This window comes from Chlorocebus sabaeus, chromosome 7 (genome assembly GCF_047675955.1).
Source record: "Chlorocebus sabaeus isolate Y175 chromosome 7, mChlSab1.0.hap1, whole genome shotgun sequence".
NCBI classification, from domain to species: Eukaryota; Metazoa; Chordata; class Mammalia; order Primates; family Cercopithecidae; genus Chlorocebus; species Chlorocebus sabaeus.
Window position 1 is genome coordinate 60510468 of NC_132910.1, and position 22290 is coordinate 60532757.

Consider the following 22290-nt stretch of genomic DNA (forward strand, 5'->3'; position numbering starts at 1 on the left):
GGAGAAAATCTTTGCAATCTATCCATCTAACAAAGGGCTAATATCCAGAATCTACAAAAAACTTACACAAATTTACAAGAAAGAAACAACCCCATCAAAAAGTGGGCAAGGATATGAACAGACACTTCTCAAAAGAAGACATTTATGCAGCCAACAGACATACGAAAAAATGCTCATCATCACTGGTCATCAGAGAAATGCAAATCAAAACCACAATGAGATACCATCTCACACCAGTTAGAATGGCAATCATTAAAAAGTCAGGAAACAACAGATTCTGGAGAGGATGTGGAGAAATAGGAACACTTTTACACTGTTGGTGGGAGTATAAATTAGTTCAACCATTGTGGAAGACAGTGTGGCGATTCCTCAAGGATCTAGAACTAGAAATACCATTTGACCCAGCCATCCCATTACTGGGTATACACCCAAAGGATTATAAGTCATGTTACTATAAAGACACATGTACACATATGTTTATTGTGGCACTATTCACAACACCAAAGACTTGGACCCAACCCAAATGTCCATCAATGATAGACTGGATAAAGAAAAAGTGCCACATATACACCATGGAATACTATGCTGCCATAAAAAAGGATGAGTTCATGTCCTTTGCAGGCACATGGATGCAGCTGGAAACCATCATTCTGAGCAAACTATCACAAGGACAGAAAACCAAACACTGCATGTTCTCACTCATAGGTGGGTGTTGAACAACGAGAACACATGGACACAGGGCAGGGGACATCATACACCAGGGCCTGCTGAGGGGTGGGGGTCTGAGGGACGGATAGCATTAGGAGAAATACCTAACATAAATGACAAGTTAATGGGTATATCAAACCAACATGGCACATGTATACGTATGTAACAAACCTGAACATTGTGCACATGTACCCTAGAACTTAAAGTAGAATAATAATTTTTAAAAAAGCTCTGCAAAAAAAAAGAGATAAAAGAAAAAAATGTTCATGAATAATTATAACACAATTTAAAGAGGAAACCGGAGGAAGGAAATTAATATTCACTGAGTGATTGCTATGAACTAGGCACCACATTAGACATTTTACATATATTATCTTATTTTAATCCTCACACTGTTGAGATAAGACATAATTATCTCTGCTGCACAGATGAGGAAAATGAGACTAGCCTGATTGAGTAACTTGCCAAAGATAGATAGCTTGCAAGTGGTAAAGTTGGGATTTGAATTATGTAACCTGTCTGATCAAGGTCCATGCCCCTCTATTTTAATTGTAAAGTGTTATATAAAAAGTTACACAGTGCCAGGCTTGGTGACTCATGCCTGTAATCTCAGCACTTTGGGAGGCTGAGGCAGGAGGATCACTTGAGGTCAGGAGTTTGAGACCAGCCTGGCCAACATGGTGAAACCCCTTCTCTACTAAAAATACAAAAATTAGCTGGGCGTGATGGCACAAGCCTGTAATCCCAGCTACTTGGGAGGCTGAGGTAGGAGAATCATTTCAACCCAGGAGGCAAAGGTTGCAGTGAGCCGATATTGTGCCACTGCACTCCAGCCTGGGCAACAGAGTGAGACTCTGTCTAAAAAAAGAAAAAAAAAAAAAAATATATATATATATATATATAGAGAGAGAGAGAGAGAGAGAATGTTGTCAGGATTCAGAAAAAGGGAGAAATTACATTTAGTTAAGGGAGAGTAAAGACTTCTTAATAGAAGAAGCAGCATTCAGATATGAAGGGGTATCCTATTTGGATGTGTGGAAACTGAGTGTGTCCAGGGGTTAGGAGGAAAGGCTACTACAAGAAAAGGCAAAAAGAAAAAGAAAGATTTGAAGAGAAAAGAAGTAAATGTTTTGATTTGTTTCAGGGGAAGCATAGTCTAGAAAGGGCATTAATGAAAAATTAATGGGAGATTAGGCTAGAAAACAGGCCAGATAAGAGGATTTGAATGTCAAGCAAGAATCTAGATTCTATTGTATTCTAAATGAAAAACATATTAAGACTCAAGGTTTTGAGATCAGAAGAGTGACATAATCAGAACTATGATATATAATTGTATTAGGATGCTGCTGGTTGATAGTACACTCAATCCTAAATGCCTGCACTACAGATACAGATAAAAAGCTAACTACTCACTTTCCTGACTTGCCTCCCTGCAGCAACGAGTGGCCAGACAACAGGCATATCTTCACAGTGGGCAGAATGGCAATTGGGAAACCAGGGTTAAAACAAACAGGCCTGTGAGATCCTGTCAGGTAGGCAGTCTGCCACTGTTCAGTCTGCCACTGGCAAAGCTGCACAAAGTATTAGTACTGTGACTTGAATACCTGGCAGTAGTGAGGAATGGGAAAGGAGAACTGGGATGAAGAGTACAAGGTAGAAAGGGAATGCAGAGATGGGGATCCAGGAAATGACTTAGTTCCAGAGCAAGGGTTTTTGAATCTGGGCAGAAACTTAACTGTCTGAGAACTAAGGCATGACTCTAGGACCATTCTTAGAATAACAGTATTGATCCTGAGTTACCTGCATATTGGTAAAGGGCCTATTTAAATGCCTCATGTTTAAGGTCTCCATTGAACCTGGAGATTATCCAGATGTGCAGATGCAGAGCAGGACTTGCAGGTGGGGTTAAAGTCATCCGTGGAAGGGATGGGTCTGCAACATTTGAGAACTTTGACACACTATAGACTATTATTGATAACATTAAAAGTACTATCACAAGAGATGTGACATTTTTCCAAAGATATACCTAGAACCAACAGGGATATGAAAAGGTGTTCAGCATCACTATTCATCAAGGAAATGAAAATCAAACCACAGTGAGATATCACCTCACACCTGTCAGAATGGCTACTGTAAAAAAAGACAAAAGATAACAAGTGCTGGTAAGGATGCGGAGAAAAGGGAATCCTCATACACTGTTGGTGGGAATATCAATTAGTACAACCATCAGGGAGAATTGTATAGAAGTTTCTCAAAAAATTAAAATAGAACTACCATAGGATGTAGTAATCCCATGGCTAGGTATATATCTGAAGGAAGTAAAATCAGTATGTTGAAGAGAAATCTGCATGCACATGTTCACTGCAGCATTTCTCACAATAGTCAAGATATGGAATCAACCTAAATGTCTATTAGCTGATGAACAGGTAAAGAAACTGTGGTATACATACACAATGGAATATTATTTAGCCACAAAAAAGACTATCCTACCATTTGCAACAACATGGATAAACCTGGATGACACTGTGCTAAGGGAAATAAACCAGACACAGAAATATAAATATTTTATAATTTCATAATTTCATTTAAATGTGAAATCTAAAGTGGTTAAACTCATAGAAGCATAGAACAAAGGCTGAAGGGTGGCAGAAATGGGGAAATGTTGGTAAAAGGGCACAAATTTTCAGTTACAAGATGAACAAGTTCTGAAGATTGAATGTACAACATGGGTGGTGAAAATATGTTAATTTGATTGTTATATTGCACAATACATATGTATGTGAAATAATCATATTGTACATCTTGAGTATATTCAGTCTTCGTCTACTAAGTAGTTTTAAACAAAAATATAGATACAATTTTTTTTTGTTTTACTTTAAGTTATGGGATACATGTGCAGAATGGGCAGGTTTGTTACATAGGTATCCATCTGCCATAGTGGTTTGCTGCACCTATCAATTCATCATCTAGGTTTTAAGCCCCATGTGCATTAGGTATTCATCCTAATGCTCTCCCTCCCCTTGTCCCCCACCCCTGACAGGTCGTGGTGTGTGATGTTCCCCTCCCTGTGTCCATGTGTTCTCATTGCTCAACTCCCACTTAAGAGTGAGAACATGTGGTGTTTGCTTTTCTGTTCCTGTGTTAGTTTGCTGAGAATGATGGCTTCAAAAGCAATTGCAACAAAATCCAAAATTGACAAATGGGACCTAATTAAACCAAAGAGCTTCTGCACACCAAAAGAAACTATCATCAGAGTAAACAGGCAACCTACAGAATGGGAGAAAATTTTTGCAATCTATCCATCTGACAAAGGTTTAATATCCAGAATCTACAAAGAACTTAAACTAATTTATACAATTTTTAAAATTAAAAAAACCAGAACTATCACAAGAACACGGACTGGGTCTGTTTATCTACCACAATTACACTGCCTTATTGTGCCTTGCACATTGTGCTTTGTATATAGGGGCTAATACTTGTTGAGTAGTTAATTGAATTATGTTAATATGAATTAATGAACAAATATCAGGGTAAATTTCATTTTAATAAATTTAGCCTTACTCTCAAAAACTCTCATTACTTCTAGTTTGAAATATAAAAGGCCAGGCGTGGTAGCTTATGCCTGTAATCCCAGCACTTTGGGAGGCTGAGGTGGGTAGGTGGATCACCTGAAGTCAGGAGTTTGAGACCAATCTGACCAACACGGTGAAACCCCGTCTCTACCAAAAATTCAAAAATTAGCTGGGCGTGGTGGCAGGCGCCTGTGGTCCCAGCTACTCGGGAGGCTGACACACGAGAATAGCTTGAACCTGGGAGGTGGAGCTTGCAGTGAGCCGAGATCGCACCATTGCTCCAGCCTGGGAGGCAGAGCGAGGCTCCATCTCATAAAAACAAAAACAAAATGAAATACAAATGCTCATCTGCCTTTTCGTTCATTTCTCTATCTTCTTTCTGCCTTTACCCTCTGTTGTTACTTGTTATTTTTCCAGGTTGCTGTGATATTATTTACTTTATTCCCCCCCTTTTCCTCTCCAAGAGTTTTATTTCCCTTGATTCAGGAGATTCACAGCAACACCCTCTCTCTTCATTTCCCTGGCCCTTTTTCCATCTCAACCACAGCTGTGAGGATTGCTTTTTTAATTCTAATACCCTTTCACCATCTCATTTCCCTTGTCAAGAACCATTTTCTCACTCATTTAGGTAAATGCAGACTCATCTCTCTTCCCTGAGGTCTCCTTTCTTATTTAATTTCATACTACGACTGTAAAAGAATTTGCTGCAATTTAGCTTTCTAGTCCCAGCAATTCTCAACAATCTACGCTGTCTTCAGCTTTAGGAAGATGATCAGAACCACTCACTGAATAAAAGATACTTTCCCTTTTTACCATCAGTCAGCAAAATAAAACCTTATTAATCTGGAAGGCTTTACAAAATAACGTGTGATATACAAGTAGATTTGAATGTTTTTTTTTTTTTTTTTACTCTCTAAGGAGGAGTTTGCACTGTATAATATAAATACTATGAATACGATGATGTGGGAACGATAGAGTTTGGATATTTGCCCCCGCCCAAATCTCTTGTTGAAATGTAATCCCCAGAGTTGGAGGTAGAGCCTGGTGGGAGGTAACTGGATCATGGGGGTGGATTTATCATTAATGATTTAGCATCCTCTTGGTGCTGTCCTCGAGACAGCAAATTCTCACAAGATCTGGGTGTTGAAGTGTGTGGCACCTTCTCTCTCTCTCTCTCCTGTTTTTGCCATGTGATGTGCCTGCTCCGCCTTTGCCTTCCACTATGATTGCAAGCTTTCTAAGACTTCCCTAGAAGCTGAGCAGATGCCAGCACCATGCTTCCTGTAAAGCCTGCACTACCATGAGTCAGTTAAATCTCTTTTGTTTATAAATTACCAGTTTCATGTATTTCTTTATAGCAATGCAAGAACAGCTTAACAAAGAGAATGTTCAACCTATGCAAGACAATTCTCCCTAACATAAACACTTGCACGTGAATAACAAGTTGTTAATTACAATTCTGTTCAAATCTTTTAATAAACTTTAAAGGATGCACAATCTCTATATTAGTCCATTCTTGCATTGTTGTAAAGAAATACCTGAGACTAAGTAATTTACAAAGAAAAGAGGCTCAATTGGCTCACGATTCTGCAGGCTGCACAGGAAGCATAGCAACTTCTGCTTCTGGGGGAGGCTTCAGGAAGCTTCCTTGCCAATCACAGCATAAGGCAAAGGGGGAGCCAGCACTTCACAAAGTCAGAGCAGCAGCAAGAGAGAGAGGGAAGGGAAGTATTACGTATATTTTTAAACAACTAGATCTTATGAGAACTCTATCAGAAGGACAGCACCAAGGATGTGGTGCTAAACCATTCATGAAAGATTCACCCCTATTGTGTCTGGAATTGGTGGATTCTTGGTCTCACTGACTTCAAGAATGAAGCCACGGACCCTCGCGGTGAGTGTTACAGTTCTTAAAGATGGTATGTCCGGAGTTTGTTCCTTCTGACGTTCAGATGTGTCTGCAGTTTCTTCCTTCTGGTGGGTTTGTGGTCTCGCTGGCTTCAAGAGTGAAGCTGCAGACCTTCACGGTGAGTGTTACAGCTCATAAAGGCAGTGCAGACCCAAAGAGCAAGCAGCAGCATTTATTGCAAAGAGCAAAAGAACAAAGCTTCCATCGGGTCAAGAGGACCCCAGTGGGATGCCACTACTGGCTCAGGCAGCCTGCTTTTATTCCCTTATCTGGCCCCACTCACATCCTCCTGATTGGTCCATTTTACAGAGAGCTGATTGGTCCGTTTTGACAGGGTGAGGATTGGCGCATTTACAATCCCTGAGCTAGATACAGAGTGCTGATTGGTGCATTTACAATCCTCTACCTAGGCATAAAAGTTCTCCAAGTCTCCACTAGATGAGCTAGACACAGCACTGATAGGTGCATTTACAAACCTTGAGCTAGACACAGAGTGCTGATTGGTGCATTTACAATCCTCTACCTAGACATAAAAGTTCTCCAAGTTCCCACTAGATTAGCTAGACACAGGGCACTGATTGGTGTGCTTACAAACCTTGATCTAGACACAGAGTGCTGATTGGTGCATTTACAATCTTCTAACCAGACATAAAAGTTCTCCAAGTCCCCACTAGATTAGCCAGAGGCAGAGAACTGATTGGTGCATTTACAAACCTTGAGCTAGACACAGAGTGCTGATTGGTGCATTTACAAACCTTAAGCTAGACATAGAGTGCTGATTGGTTCATTTACAATCCTCTAGCTAGACATAAAAGTTCTCCAAATTCCCACCTGATTCAGGAGCCCAGCTGGCTTCGCCTAGTGGATCCCTCCCAAGCCAAGGCCACTGGTGGAGCTGCCCACCAGACTGGTGCACCTGGACTCCTCAGTCCTTGGGTGGTCAGTGGGACTGGGCGTGCTGGAGCAGGGGACAGTGCCCATTGGGGAGACTCAGGCTGTTTGGGAGCCCACCGCAGCGGGAGATGGCTGAGGCCCAGCAAGAATTCCAGAGCAGTGGGGGGGGTGGGGGGGGGGCGGCAGTGCTGGGGGACCTGGCGTGACCTCTGCAGCTGCTGGCCCGGGTGCCAAACCCCTCACTGCCCAGGCCAGCAGTGCTGGTCGGCCGCTCCGAGTGTGGGGTACGTGGAGCCCACGCCCACCTGGAACTCATGCTGGCCCTTAAGTGCCGCACAGCAGCCCCGGTTCCCACCTGCGCCTCTCCCTCCACACCTCCCTGCAAGCAGAAGGAGCCGGCTCCGGCCTCGGCCAGTCCAGAGAGGGGCTCCCACAGTGCAGTGGTAGGCTGAAGGGTTCCTCAGGCATGGCCAGAGTGGATGTCCAGGCCGAAGAGGTGCCAAGAGCGAGCGAGGATTGCTACCACATTGTCACCTCTCACTATGATTCAATCACCTTCCATCAGGCCATACTTCCAACACTGGGAATTACAATTCACATGAGATTTGAGTGGGAGCACAGGTCTAAACCATATCAATCCCCCAACTTAAACATTTACAACCCTTTTTTGGAGGAAGTATTTTGTTTGGAAACCTAATTATATCTTACCGTAGGAATCACAATATGAATATGGTTTCTTTTCCCAGTCTAATCCACAAAAGCCTATTCTTAAAAGTACCTAAAAGAAATCCCCATTGTACAATAGAAACAGACCATTATTAGTAATAGGGTCTTAATGAAAAATCCATTGAAAGTCAGAAGTGTAGATTTTTGGTGGCAGTAGGCTGGCTAAGAAAAGTCTGAATGGCATGGCCATGACTCAGGCAGGGATGGGAAATGTGGATTTAAGGGTTGGCTAAGGAAGAATTTGTTTGTAGAAACCTTGCACAGATGACAAGCTGTTTTCCTTAACTAGTTGCAAAAGAAGACGGAGAGTGAAAGAAGAAGTTTAGGCAATGTCCATACCGTTCCATTTTCCCACAGCTAACAGCATGTGCTAGGGAGACCCAGAGCTGGAGAGGAACAGAATTATCAGGCCAGTTATACTGAATTGTACATAAATAACAAAAAAGTTTTGACATTTTAGGTGAGAAATCTTATAAAATCAAAGAAATCAAAAGGATTGACATTTTAAGAAAAAAGTAGGTATCATTTTGAGTCAACAAAAAGAAGAGGAAAAAAGAAAAGACAAAATTTCAAGTTCCTGTTACTAGACATATACTGTATGTGAAAAGGATAATTTTCAGTGAGCCAAGTAAACAGAACATGGAAATTTTAAGAAAAATTTGATCAAATAAACGAAAGCTTTCAACAACTGAAAAACCCATAACAACTTTCTAATTTTTTTTTTTTTTTTTTTTTTTTTGAGTCTCACTCTGTTTCCCAGGCTGGAGTGCAGTGGAGTTATCTTGGCTCACTGCAACCTCCATCTCAGGTTCAAGCAGTTCTCCTGCCTCAGCCTCCCTAGTAGCTAGGATTACAGGTGTGCACCACAACACCCAGCTAATTTTTGTGTGTGTATTTTTAGGAGAGATGGGGTTTTACCATTTTGACCAGGCTGGTCTCAAACACCTGACCTCAAGTGATCCGCCTCCCTCAGCCTCCCAAAGTGTTGGGATTACAGGTGTAAGCCATCGCGTTCACCCTCTAATTTGGGTTTAAAATGCATATTGCTCATTAATACACTGTATGTATTTACCTTATAGATCTATGCTAAACAGATTTAATGTACAGCTTATATAAATTTACTCAAAGAAAAAGTAGGCTTATAGTAAGGTGTTAATGTAAGATATAACTATAAAATACAAAAACTCTGCTGCAGATATTTATAATCAAATCTACTACATATATCATTTCTAAGTGCTCATATTTATGATAGATAAAATTTGTTTTGTGGTTGAAAGTCTATTTAAGGAACAGAAAATCAAACATCACATGTTCTCATTAATAAGTGGCAACTGATTGATGAGAACACATGGACTCATTGTCGGGAGCAACATATATTGGGCACCTGTAGGGGCTTGGGAGCAACACACATTGGGCACCTGTGGGGGCTTGGAGAAGAAACAGCATTGGGAAGAATAGCTAATGGATTCTGGGCTTAATACCTGGGTGATCAGATGATCTGTGCCGTAAACCACCACGGCACACGTTTACCTGTGTAACAAAGCTGCACATCCTGCATATGTAACCCTGAACTTAAAATAAAAGTTAAAAAAATAATAAATAAAACTAATTTTGCTGAAGAGTAATTTTTTAAAAGTCAGTTTAAGGTCTACGTTTTTTGTAAAAGAAAATTTCCCAAGAGCAGAGCAGAGGTTAGGAAAGTAATGCATTACAATAGGTAATGGGGAAAACAAAATATACAGATGGATAAGAGCCTATACAAAATTCATCTATAATTTAAAGAGTATCAGAGAAAAGCTAATGACCATCAAGCACCAAATGCAAAACTTCATGAAGAGCTATTTAATTTCAAATCTAACAATGGAAGTTTCTTTGGAAAAATATTATGATGATGTAGGCGTAAGAGGTAGGCCAGGCTTTTCCTTGGGGACACAACAACTCTTCGCTTCTTTTTTGTGCTATGGAAAGATTATGTGAGGGTATATCTTGGCTTCACGTTTTCCCTCATACCTATCCTTCCTCAATTTATTGACTTCCTTTTACTGTGATGTGAGGAAGACATTTTAAACTAAATGATCATGAGATTTCACATCCACTAAAGGCAAACTGGTAGCCAAAACAAAGGAAACCAGAGCAGGTTTCGAATGGGACCATTTGAAAATGCTGGTTCCAACCTCCTTGCAAATTTTCAACATTTTCCAGCATAGGCAGTTAGGCAGACTATGTTTCTGCAGAGCCATAGCAAATATAGGACCTTATGTGAAGGTGTTCTGAAGTGTCATGATATACATTCATTCTCAGCCACCATCATCCACGGTTTTTCTGGTCCTGTCCTGTCCATTCTTGGTTTCCAATGTTGGTTTATGATCTTTCTTCTGTTTATTAACTGTGGCTGTATACTCAAGATTTACTATGACTGTTTTTCTTTTTACAGTTACTCTCTTTAGTATCTTATTAATTACTATGCATTTAATGCTGCCTTTATATTTAATTTCCCAAGTCTTTCTATTAATATCTGAATTTTCTACTCTGTCTTGTCTATAAGACACGTACACTTGGATGTTGTGGCACATGTAGGTGCCTGCCCACCACTAACTGCTCTAAGACAGTGCTAGAATGCAGGTCCCATACGTCCCTATGGCTTCCTAAATTCCTTTCATAGCAGGCCAGGAGTGCTGAAAAGCCAGCACCCAGCTGCGACCCTCAACAGTAAAGGCAGGGAAATTAGTGGATAAATCCATCAACTTCCTTGTCCCTCTCTGGAATGATTCTGCAACATGGTCTACACAGTCTCTCAAGATTCCTCAGCAGGATTGAGCCCCAATTGTCCACAGCAGTAACCTGCTAATTGAGGTACCCATTTTTTGGTGGTGTTGCCTTCCCTATGTCATTTCTCCACCCTCTCATGATGCTTTCTAGGATCATCTCTCAAATAAATTATTTATGCTCAATTTCTTAAGAACTGCTTTGGGATGCAGGAAAGAAGGTACAGCTAAGACAGAGGTCCTATTAAAAATTAAAGTATGTTAAAGATTACGATCTCTCAAAATCAACTCTTCAACTTCTTTTATCATCGGCTGTCTCACCACCTTCTCTCAAGGGCTGAGCACTACAAAGTATGAGGGTTTTAGATATAGACTTCAGTTTAGCTCCCAGTTAATGGTGTTATTCATGTGAGTAATTTATCTCTTCTGTTTCTGTATGTTTATACACACACGCGCGTGCACACACACACATACACACACACACACGTAGGGTAATAATACTTTCCAAGGCTGTTGTAAGCATCAAATAAAATAAAACATGCAAGCTGAATACAGTGGCTCATGCCTGTAATCTCAGCACTTTGGGAGGCAGGCCAAGGCGGGCAGATCACTCGAGGTCAGGAGTTCAAGACCAGCCTGGCCAACATGGTGAAACCCCATCTCCACTAAAAATACAAAAATTAGCAGGGTGTGGTGGCAGGTGCCTGTAATCCCAGCTACTTGGGTGGCTGATGCAGGAGAATCGCTTGAACCCAGGAGGCGGAAGTTGCAGTGAGCCAAGATCGCACCATTGCACTCCAGCCTGGGTGACAGAGCAAGAGCAAGACTCCGTCTCAAAAAAAAAAAAAGAAAAAAAAGCAAAACAAAAACCCCCAAAAAACAAAAGAAACCATGCAAAACATCTTTTACTTGTCTTCATTCCATTATAATATGGTTATTTCAAATTTAGTAAACAAGCTATAACTTTCTCCTATGGGTTTTATTCCATTAATAATTACCTTGAACCAACATGGAACACAAGAGTGAAAATCACAAATGATGAGAATATAGGTATTTTCAGATATCAATACAAATTAATTAAAAGTCAAACTTTCTCATAAGCTTGGTGTGAAAACTTGTTTACTGAAGTATGTGGAATTTTTTGTTTCATTAGACATCTATATATAGAGATCATACAAACCATAAATAATATTCTTGTGATCTGGTATGAGGTGGAGCACACAATAGATAATTCATGATATTGACTACAAAGCTATCATGAAAATGGCTTATTTGTGAAACAATCTAAGGCAGAAATAGCATTCGGTACATCAAGGGGAAAGCGATGGAAGATGAGTTCAGTAAGTAATTATATTATTTATAGGCACTGGAGTATTAAAAGTAAAACATTAATAACTGCATTTTCTTCTCTATAGAATCCTACACATTATAATTAGTTTTGATATTGAATTTGTTGTTTGAGTTTTTTGTACTGACTTTTCATTTCTGAAAACTCACTTCTTCTTTTGTATTTCCATCTTCATACCACATTCCTCCCCTTCCTAAAATTTGCTTATTTTCTTCAATATGATTTAGGGCTCAGTAAGATTTTCTGTTGACTGCATTCATGCTTAATTATAAATCACGTCTTTGGCAGTTGTTTCTAAATTAAAAATTCAATATCTGTCTGTAATGAATCAAAAGTAGCTGGTAGGATCACAGTCTAAATAATCAGAGTCTGCAGGGATTCACAACATTATTAGTACACGATTAATCAGTACATAATGCAAACCAGTTCAGACTCGACTTTTATGTCGTGCTGTCTTACATTAAAGTCCTGTGGCACTGTTTCAGATCAGTTAAGAGTTTTGCTTTATATGATAGAACATTGTTAAATCTGCCATCTGGCCCAACAGCTGATGCGGCTCACACAACCCTGAAGAGGCCCCAAGGGTTTACTCCTGGGAAATATTTGGTCTACTGTGTGGTGTCGTGATTACCAGTTCATAGCTTTTTTATATCTTTTGAAAGATTTGCAGAAAGACCTCCACACTGGAAAAATTCTACATTGAAAATAATTATTTGCCAGAAAAGAATTATCTTACCTGAGGCCCAGGCTGACCCTGAAATTAAAAAGAAGAAGAAAAAGAAAAACCATTACAAAATTGTATCCTAAGTGAATATTTTCACTACCGAAACTGAAACTAGTTCTGGAAATATTTACAAATATTTCTGAAGATAATACCCTAACTACTGATAAATTTCACTTGTGGCTTTAAAAAACTCATATCACATCCTACTAGTTTTACTTTATGCTATTTATCTAAAATCTGATATTATAGTCTATTTAACTCCAGAATGACTCCAGGGTTTTAGCGTCCTCTAAAATTTAATTGGAAAAAGAGAAGGTAAAATGAATACCATACCTAGTATTATCGTGATGAAGGGGTTACTTAAAGGAAGAGTCTTCCAGGACAGGCTATGAGCCCAAGCTATGAGCTATTCAAAGCACAGACTGCGAGCTACACATTCAAACATGACAGAGTTACATTTTAAAAAAATAAATGCAGATACTTTAGTGTTAGAGCTCATCAAGTCTTTTCATTTCTCATTATTTCAATAACATTTTAAGTTAGTTTAAAAAATAAACCTTTATCTTTTACTTTGCATAACTGAGCCTAAGGACATTTTAAAAGGATATGAGAGGCCTTTGGATCATGCATCCTAACTCTTCACACAGTCAATAGATTATGTGACCTCTGTCCAATCTAATTTATTTTAAATGTCATTTTCTTGTTTAAGCTGATCAAAAATTTCAAAGCAGTATAACTGTAAATGCTTCTAACTAAAGATCAATCACTTGTGAATAAAAGTATGGATTACCTATCAACTTCTTATAACCTCCAACTGGATTTTGTATTAGATGAGATTAAAGAAAATGTTCACACTGAGTTAAGAAATCTTAAAAAGTAAATAAATAATGTGCAGTCTCATTGTCTCAGCTGTGTGGCACCAAGTATCACACAGGAAAGTGTGGCGCTAATACAGCTCCCAGAGAAGGCCCGGGAACTGTCTCTCTTAGCCTCTCTCCAGGCTTGCAATTTCCTTAGGTACTTGTTCTCTAACTCACTGGGGATAGAACAGATGATTTCCAAGAACTTTGCCTGAAAATGTAGTTGGCAGGTCAAACTAGGAAGGGGAGCCAAACCAAGTCACTGCAGATGTTACTCACCCCAATCCTCTACTTTCCAGTAGTGGAAAGAGAGAGAAAGAGAATAACATCCTTACCAAGTGCCAGGCACTTTTGGATATACTATTCCATTTATTCCTCATAACTGCCCTGAATTTTTCAGATGGAGAAACTGAGGCTCAGAGAAATAAGCTGAAGGTTACAACTTACACAAACTTATAGAAAAGCCAGAGTTTAAATCCAAATCTGATTTCAAAGTTTATGCATTTTCTACCAGGTCATTCTGCCTTTCAGCCTAGAAGTTTAAGCTGACAGTTATATATAGACTTGCTCAGATCAACTATGGTACAAGAGCATTCTTCAAGCCGGTAACACTCTAAACTTCCCAACCACTCCAGGGCTGCCACAGCATGAATCTTTGCTTCCAGAAGCATACCTAGGACCAGTAGGCACTCCTACCTCCAACTGATACATATACAGAAGCCAGTTCAGTAAAGCTTCTTGACGATAATAGCTCTAAAATCAGCACTAAACATAGAGAAGATTTCTGTGGAGACACTATGAAGGTTTTTTGTTTGTTCGTTTGTTGTAAGGTCTTACTCTGTTGCCCACACTGGAGTGCAGTGGCACAATCACAGCTTACTGTGGTCTTGACCTCCCAGGCTCAGGTGATCTTTTGACCTCAGCCTCCCAAGTACCTGAGACTACAGGCACATGCCACTGTCAATGCCCAGCTAACTTTGTAAAAAAAAAAAAAAAAAATTTTTTTGAGTTCTTGCCATGTTGCCTAGGCTGGCTACAAAGGTTTTCTCCCAAGAACCACTTACATGTAACTATGGATCTTTCCAGATCCATGTACTGGGTGAAATTACAAACATGTGGTCACTCTTGTGCACTCTTCCCCTGCCCCGCCCGCCACCAACTCCCCTCAGCTCTAAGCTTTTGGTCTTTCTGATGTTTTGAACTAATGCAAACTCAGAAATGTGAACATGTGGCTGGGCGTGGTGGCTCATGCCTGTACTCGCAGCACTTTGGGATGCTGAGGTGGGCGGGTCACTTGAGGTCGGGGGTTTGAGACGAGCCTGGAAAACATGGTGAAACCCTGTCTCGACTAAAAATACAAAAATTAGCTGGGCGTGGCAGCACGCACCTGTAATTCCACCTACTCGGGAGGCTGAGGTGAGAGAATCACTCAAGCCCGGGGGGCAGAGGTTGTAGTTTGCTGAGATTGTGCCACTGTACTCCAGCCTAGGTTATAGAGTGACACTTTGTCTCAAAAAAAAAAAAAAAAAATGAACATGAATATTTTATAGAATCCCAGAATATATTACATCTCTTATATGTGTTATGTGAAAGTTAAAATGCAGGATTCTGTAAAACCAGGAAGAATTTCTTCAAACGAAAATTTGTTTAGTATAGTTGTGATATTTTCAGACTCCTGTGGTTGTTCTACAAGTGACAGACTTTTCCTGTCCATCTTTAATATGTTGCATTCCTGCCATTACACTGACCAAATGATGTGGCACGATGTGTGCATACACTTATATGCTATTATATAAAATATATATTGCATTATGGATTTTATGTTAGTGATAGAACAAACAGCCATAAATGACTGTTTACTACTAAAAACTGACATCTATATAGGCATTGGAAAGTTTATAGCACTAAAGGAACTCAGATTACTCTAATGTATAATATGAATTTCAGGGGTGTATGGCGTGTGTGTTAGGGGAGGGAACAGGAAAAGGAGAGAAAAGAGGAAGTGGTTGATAGAGAAGCTTCCCACAGAAACAAAGCATACAATGTAACGAATTCAGTAACTCTGATCTAAAACTTAGAATACACAACACAGGCCTTACCACTCTTCTAGGAGATTCCAGGACTGCCTACGCCAGGTCCTCTCACTCACTAGGATGTAACAATCTATTCACTAGCAGGCACCTACCTGCAAAAAGACAATCTGACAGCGCAAGTCTTGCAGTCGTCATAATAGAGCCATCTGGCAAAACCAGGGCCATGATCAGAGGAGAGGTTTCTGGGGATATGGTAATGGTATCTGCTCTGAGCAGGAGCCGTGGAATAGAGGGAGAGCAGGAGAGTGTCTCAGAAACTTCGTAGTGACTGACAGCATGTGGTGATAAAGACTTTGCCCCAGACTAATCAAAAAGAAACACCTCAGAATTTCCTTAAGCTGCTTCTAAGTAGTTTGATTAATACAAATATTTTCATTCACTACTGAGTATTTTTCTAGTTAATTGTAATTTAAAGGTAGTGACCACTATTGATAATTAACTGGGAAGGTTAACTTTTTCTAAAGGACACCCTGAATGAGTAGTTATAAATTATGATTAGGGTTCACAAAACACACTGTTAAGTTGCCTTTTTAAAAACGGAATTCCTGAAAAGATAGTTTTTCCCAAGCAAATCACCAAAATGCTTCATAAATAAAAACCTGAATCTATTAAACGCAAAAGCCATGCCAAGTGAAACAGTTAAGTCACAGACATACTGAAGTCAGGAACATACATGAGAAAGTGGAGAATACTGAGTGCTCCGGGTCACTGACTCACTGTACATCAACAGTTAAATGCAATGCTCTCAGGGCAGCTTAGGTACCAGCAGGAAGAAGAAGAAACAGCAGGAGGAGCTGATCTTAAAAACTGATCATCAGAACAGCAAAGTGGAAAACAATCAGCCAGTAGCTGATGTTTTACAAGAAAGTATTCAAAGGAGGTTGAAAGTTTGGCGAGGCAAGTAAGCCACAATGGAACATGACAAACGAGATGACCTGTCACAGGAGTATGCATTACTTTAGGCAACTAAAGAGCAATATTAACTATTCTTTTTTGGACTGTTGTTGATGGCAGCAGCGGCCCATCTGGAGTGGCTGCTGTGAAGATGCTGGCTGCAGCAGAGGAGGTGCAGCCAGGACCATGTGCTCCATGAAGCCAGCGGGGGCAGGAACAGGCAGGATCCCTGCCCCCTACTGAGTTGGTGGGACGGGTGCCCTGCAGTTCTGGGGACAGCTGCAGCTGCCCAGCCATGGCTCCAGACCCTGGCATTCCCTGCATTTAGGGAGCCTGGGAAGCCCCTCCTGCCCCTGTAGACTTAGAAGTGCCTGCTCCCACTCTCTGGCCTCTCCCCACTTCCAGTGCCGGCTCCAGGGTGGAGCAAAGTTGTGGCTGAGCATAGACACTGTCACAACCAAGCTGGGTGTCTGCATAATCAGGGCAGTGCTGATATAGCAGCCCCCCACTGCCTCAGCCACCTCCAGACTTTAAGTGCCAATGAGAACAGAATGGAGGCCAGTGGGGCTAAGGGCAGCACAGTGCAGGCCTGCAGGTGCCCCTTGGCATGAACAGCCAAGGTGCCATGGAAGACATGTTGATGATGGTGGGAGGCAGACAGGTTCCTAGGCAGAAAGGGGTGGGTCCCTGGTGAAACCCCTCCTTCAAGCCAGGAAAGGCCTGAAGCCTGGGGACCAGACTGCCAGTTCCGGGTCCAGGCCTGCCCATGACTGCCCATGGATAAATCAGCACTCACTTTCTTCCTTCTGAAGCCCATAAAAACCCCAGACTCAGACAGACTCACACGGACATGGGGACTACCACCTACAGAAAGGAGCCACCACTCTGGGTCTCCTCTCTGCTGAGAGCTGGACACTCATCAGGATGACCTGCCTGCAGAAAGGAGCTACCCACTTTGGGTCTCCTGAGAGCTGTTCTGTTGCTTAATAAGTCTCCTTTCCGTCCTGCTCATCCTCCAGTTGTCCATGTACCTCATTCTTCCTGAATGTGGGAAAAGAACTCGAGACCCACCAAATGGCAAGACTGACAGAGCTGTAACACAAACAGAGCTTAAACACCTGCCCCTCACTCGCCATGCTGCGAGCATCAGTAAAAAAGAAGAGCTGTGGCCCTTCAGGGAGCCCAGACCTAGGGCCTCCCTGAGCCAGGGCTGTGACTCTCTCTTCGGGGTTTTGTGGTTTCTGGTGTCTCCAAGTTTCTGGGTGCCACCACATTCCCCTTGCCCAGACATGGGTGCCCGCAGCAGAAGCCACTTGCAATGTGTCTTATCCAGCCACAGATTTGCATGGAGCTGGCACCTGTGACAGCACCTGGAGCTGCCTGCCCCATTGCAGCAGCCAGTGCACCTTGGCTGTGTGCAGTGGCTGGACCCTGCACTCATTCATACACCCTTCACCATCTGGCATCTGGCTCACCCTTGGCATGTGTAGGACCCAGGCTGGTAGCACAAGCCAAGCACAGCCTGCCAGGCCAAGTGGGCAGAATGAGCCCAGTGGGTCTGAACAAAACTCAGGCAAAGGCGCCACTGGCCACAAAGGTTTCCAGCTGGAAAAGTGACACCCAAAGGATCCTGTGACATTGTCACAATTATAGTTGCTAGTAAGCGCTAACACAATGCTCTGAATTGACAAACTCATTTGGATCTCTGACTGAGGCAATTAGTTTCACTACATGACACTTTTTTTATACATCATAAATCTGTGTCTTTCCTTTTCAGACAGGACAAATGCTGCTCTCCCATTTAACACACTCACAGATAGGCACAGAAAGGTTGTAGTTTTAAAGTACAATATTATTTTGAAATATTGATTAGGATAACAGATTCACATACATCTTTACTGTGATCAATTTTAAATTCAAAACGTCCATCTACAAAAATTTGAGGAAATATTAGTATTGTTCATGCAACTCTAAAAGGTACTACCTCTGTTTCAAGATAATTAGAAAGAAATTGCCTCAATAACTCAGAAACTCATCATTAAGAAACCCAAGCTTGACTACTACTTTTATTTTAGTATACTCATATTTGGATGTTTTTATTCTCTTGAATTGTTGGATTCCTTGCCATCTAAAACAATCATTTGAAATGATTACTATAATTTCATTATCTTTAAAATTCTCAAATTTACACGCTGAGATGTCAAGTTTATTTTTCCTTTCAGGTGAAAGGAAAAGCACCTGTAAAATAAGACCTGTAGTAGGCACCCAGATAAAGCTTTAGAACCACCTCAAAAAAACTCTGAGTAGCTGCAGGATTGTTCTGGTGGCAGGAGGTCTTGAGGGCCAATAGGAGTCCTGTCAAGGAACCCTCTCCTGGTCCCTGATCCCATCCTCTTTCTTTTATTTTGAGATGGAGTTTTGCTCTTGTTGCCCAGGCTGGAGTGTAATGGTGCAATCTGAGCTCACTGCAACCTCTACCTCCCATGTTCCAGCAATTCTCCTGCCTCAGCCTCCTAAGTAGCTGGGATTACAGGTGCACACCACCACTCCCAGCTAATTTTTTGTATTTAGTAGAGATAGGGTTTCACCATGTTGGTCAGGCTGGTCTCAAACTCCTGACCTCAGGTAATCCACCCACCTCGGCCTCCCAAAGTGCTAGGATTACAGGTGTGAGCCACTGTGCCCGGTCCTGTCCTCTCAATGGGACCCTTAGCCTTACAAGAGTTGCAGTTTGACCTACAGTCTGTGCCAGTTAGTGGAACAGATGTATTCTACACTTGCAGCACTAGGGAGTAGGGATCTTGCCCATCCTCAACTCTGTGAATATGTTTGCATTTTCTTCTCCAATATCTCAGACCCCAAGCTATAAGGTGCATTTGAAACAATTGTTGAACTGCTGAAATGTGAGCCTATTTTGACTAGCCCAAAGAGGGTAGACAATAATATTTTTAAAGAACCAGTAGAATGGTTACTCTCCTTACATTACAGTGGTATATTTTCAAAATGTAAGTTCTCAATTTAATATTCCAGAAAGTATTCTCTTGGCTTCTGTTCACTGCAGAATAAATGCATCAATGTTGAAAAGGAAGTTTTACTGTATTAGTCCATTTTTACACTGCTATAAAGACATACCCAAGTGTGATGGTTAATTCGGAGTGTCAACTTGACTGGATTGAAGGATACAAAGTATTCATCCTGGCTGTGTCTGTGTGGGTGTTGCCAAAAGAGAGTAACATTTGAGTCAGTGGGTTGGGGAAGGCAGATCCACCCTTAATCTGGTGGACACAATCTAATTAGCTTCCAGTGAACAAAAAGCAGGTAGAAAAACATGAAAAAGAGAAATCGGCCTAGCCTCCTGCACTGGATGCTTCCTGCCCTCAAATATCAGACTCCACATTCTTCAGTTTGGGGACTGAGACTGGCTGTCCTTGCTACTCAGCTTGCAGACAATGTGACCTTGTGATCATGTAAGTTAATATTTAATAAACTCATATATATATATAACCTATTAGTTCTGTCCCAGATCCCAATATACCAAGACTGGGTAATTTATAAAGAAAAAACGTTTAATTAGCTCACAGTTCCACATAGCTTGGGAGGCCTCAGGAAACTCACAATCATGGTAGAAGGGGAAGCAGGCACGTCGTACATGGTGGCAGGCAAGAGAGAGTGAGCAAGAGCAGGGAAAACTGCTTCATAAAACCATTGAATCTCATGAGAACTCATTCACTATCATGAGAACAGCACAAGGGAAACTGCCCCCATAATGCAGTTACCTCCCACCTGGTCCCTCCCTTGACATGTGAGGATTATGGGGATTACAACTGGAGATGAGGTTTGGGTGGGGACACAGAGCCAAAGCATATAATGAACACTCAATAGAATTTTATTCAGATAACAAAGAAAACTGAGGCAGCCAAAGGCCAGAGGAGCCTATGTATACACCTACCAATACAAAAGAGAGTTCCATCTTGAAGAAAAATTACTTTCTAGTTTGATTTGGTCTCCATATCCAATTAATATGAAAATATTATATCAAATTACTTTGTAAATTATGCTCTGTAAGTGTTGCATGAAGGTTTAAAATAGGTTATATATCTGATTCTAACACTTCATTTCATTCAAATTTAGATAAAGCATCAACTAATTTTTAAAACTAATTAATATGTAAATGATATACTAGAGAGAGAAGCAATTGAAAACATAAAGCATTATGGATTATGTATATTAATTTTAAAGTGGCTTTGCAAAGACTGCATAATCTCCCAATGTCTACAAGCTGCTCTTGCTTCCAAGGATTCTTATACACTTGACTGAGATAAACATTATTCATAATTTATATTGCCTGTTGTGCTATCCTACAGTATAGATATTAATAATTCTGCAAGTTAGCTGCAGTCAAATAATATTACTTAGACAATAATCTTTCAATTTAAGGTTTTCTTTTGGAAAACAATTCTCAATGGTTTTAACGTTGGAAAGCAAAAGCCATATTCTACTCTAGAGGAAAATAAGTGGCTCATCTAAAACCTGATGGATATTTCTTTTTTAAAAAATTGAAAGAGAGGTAAGAATGAGCATGGAGATTATTATGGGGGGTTCAATATAAAAAGAAAAGATTCAAAACTTGGAAGATTTCTTCCATGATATTTGCTTTTCATAAATACATAATTGTATTTAAAAATCTACTCATGTTTAAACAGGTCAACAAGTTGCCACATTAATTTTAAAATATTATATTTTCTAACACAATACCATATTTATTTTTTCTCTCTTATGACTAACATGTTCATATGTGGAACATAAGTAAAAAATTTTATCACATGCATTTTTGTTATAAAAATTTTACATACAGAACATAAAAAAGATAAAGACTCATTCATTAATTTGCATTATTAAATTTTATTGGATACCTAATATTCCACTGAGGTTTATTCAGATTTTTACTATTATAAATAACATTTATGTCTTTCTATATACAGATGGTCCTCAACTTATGATGGTTCAGTTTACAACTTTTTGACTTCACAATGGTGCAGTCACAATACGCATTCAGTAGAAGTTTTTGAATTTTGCTCTTTTCCCAGGTTAGCGATACCTGGTGCAATACTCTTTATGTTGGGCAGCAGCAGCATGCCGCAGCTCCCAGTCAGCCACTCAGTCACATAGGCAAACAACCAATACTCTACTGTGTGCTGCGCTGCTGGCATGTTTTGGATATTGTGTTTTGTATTTTTGTGTCCTATCACGTCTGCAAAACACTCATCTGTTTCCTGTTTCTGGTGAGAAGAAGAGGAAGGCAATTACTCTTGAGATGAAACTCAAGATAACTGCCCAGTATGAAGGCGCAAGCCAGTAATGGCCATTGCAAGAGAGTTCGGACTTTCATGATCCATGATATCAACCATCTTAAAGGATAAGATGTGAATCAGTGAGGCAGTGAAATCATCAGCATTGGTTAAATCCACTATCATCACAAAGAAAAGAGCTGGGCTGATTGATAACATGGAAAAATTACTTGTCATGTGGATGGAAAACCAGATACAGAGGTGCATACTACTTAGCCTACTGATGATTTAGGCTAGGGTAAGAAGTCTGTTCTATAAGGTCAAAGAGTATACCAATAATTGTACATATATACAAATGTTTATAGCAAGACAAGGCCAGTTCCAACACTTCAAAACGCATCATAATTTTCATAATATGAAGATCTGTGGTGAGACAGCAAGAGCCGAATATTGAAGGTACCAAAGCTTTTGGGAAGAGCTGCGTAGGGTAAGTGTGGATGAGAAGTGTT

General features: G+C 40.5%; 1 protein-coding gene across 2 annotated transcripts in view; it reads right to left on the reverse strand.

Annotated features, from left to right (window-relative positions):
• COL25A1 (collagen type XXV alpha 1 chain) overlaps positions 1 to 22290 on the reverse strand; it is a 512691-nt gene that overhangs the window by 198648 nt on the left and 291753 nt on the right. For both annotated transcript variants that reach the window (XM_007999508.3, XM_007999509.3), the window contains exon 5: positions 12659 to 12676. In XM_007999508.3, the coding sequence (XP_007997699.3) occupies positions 12659 to 12676 (18 nt within the window). The remainder of the gene's footprint in view (positions 1 to 12658; positions 12677 to 22290) is intronic.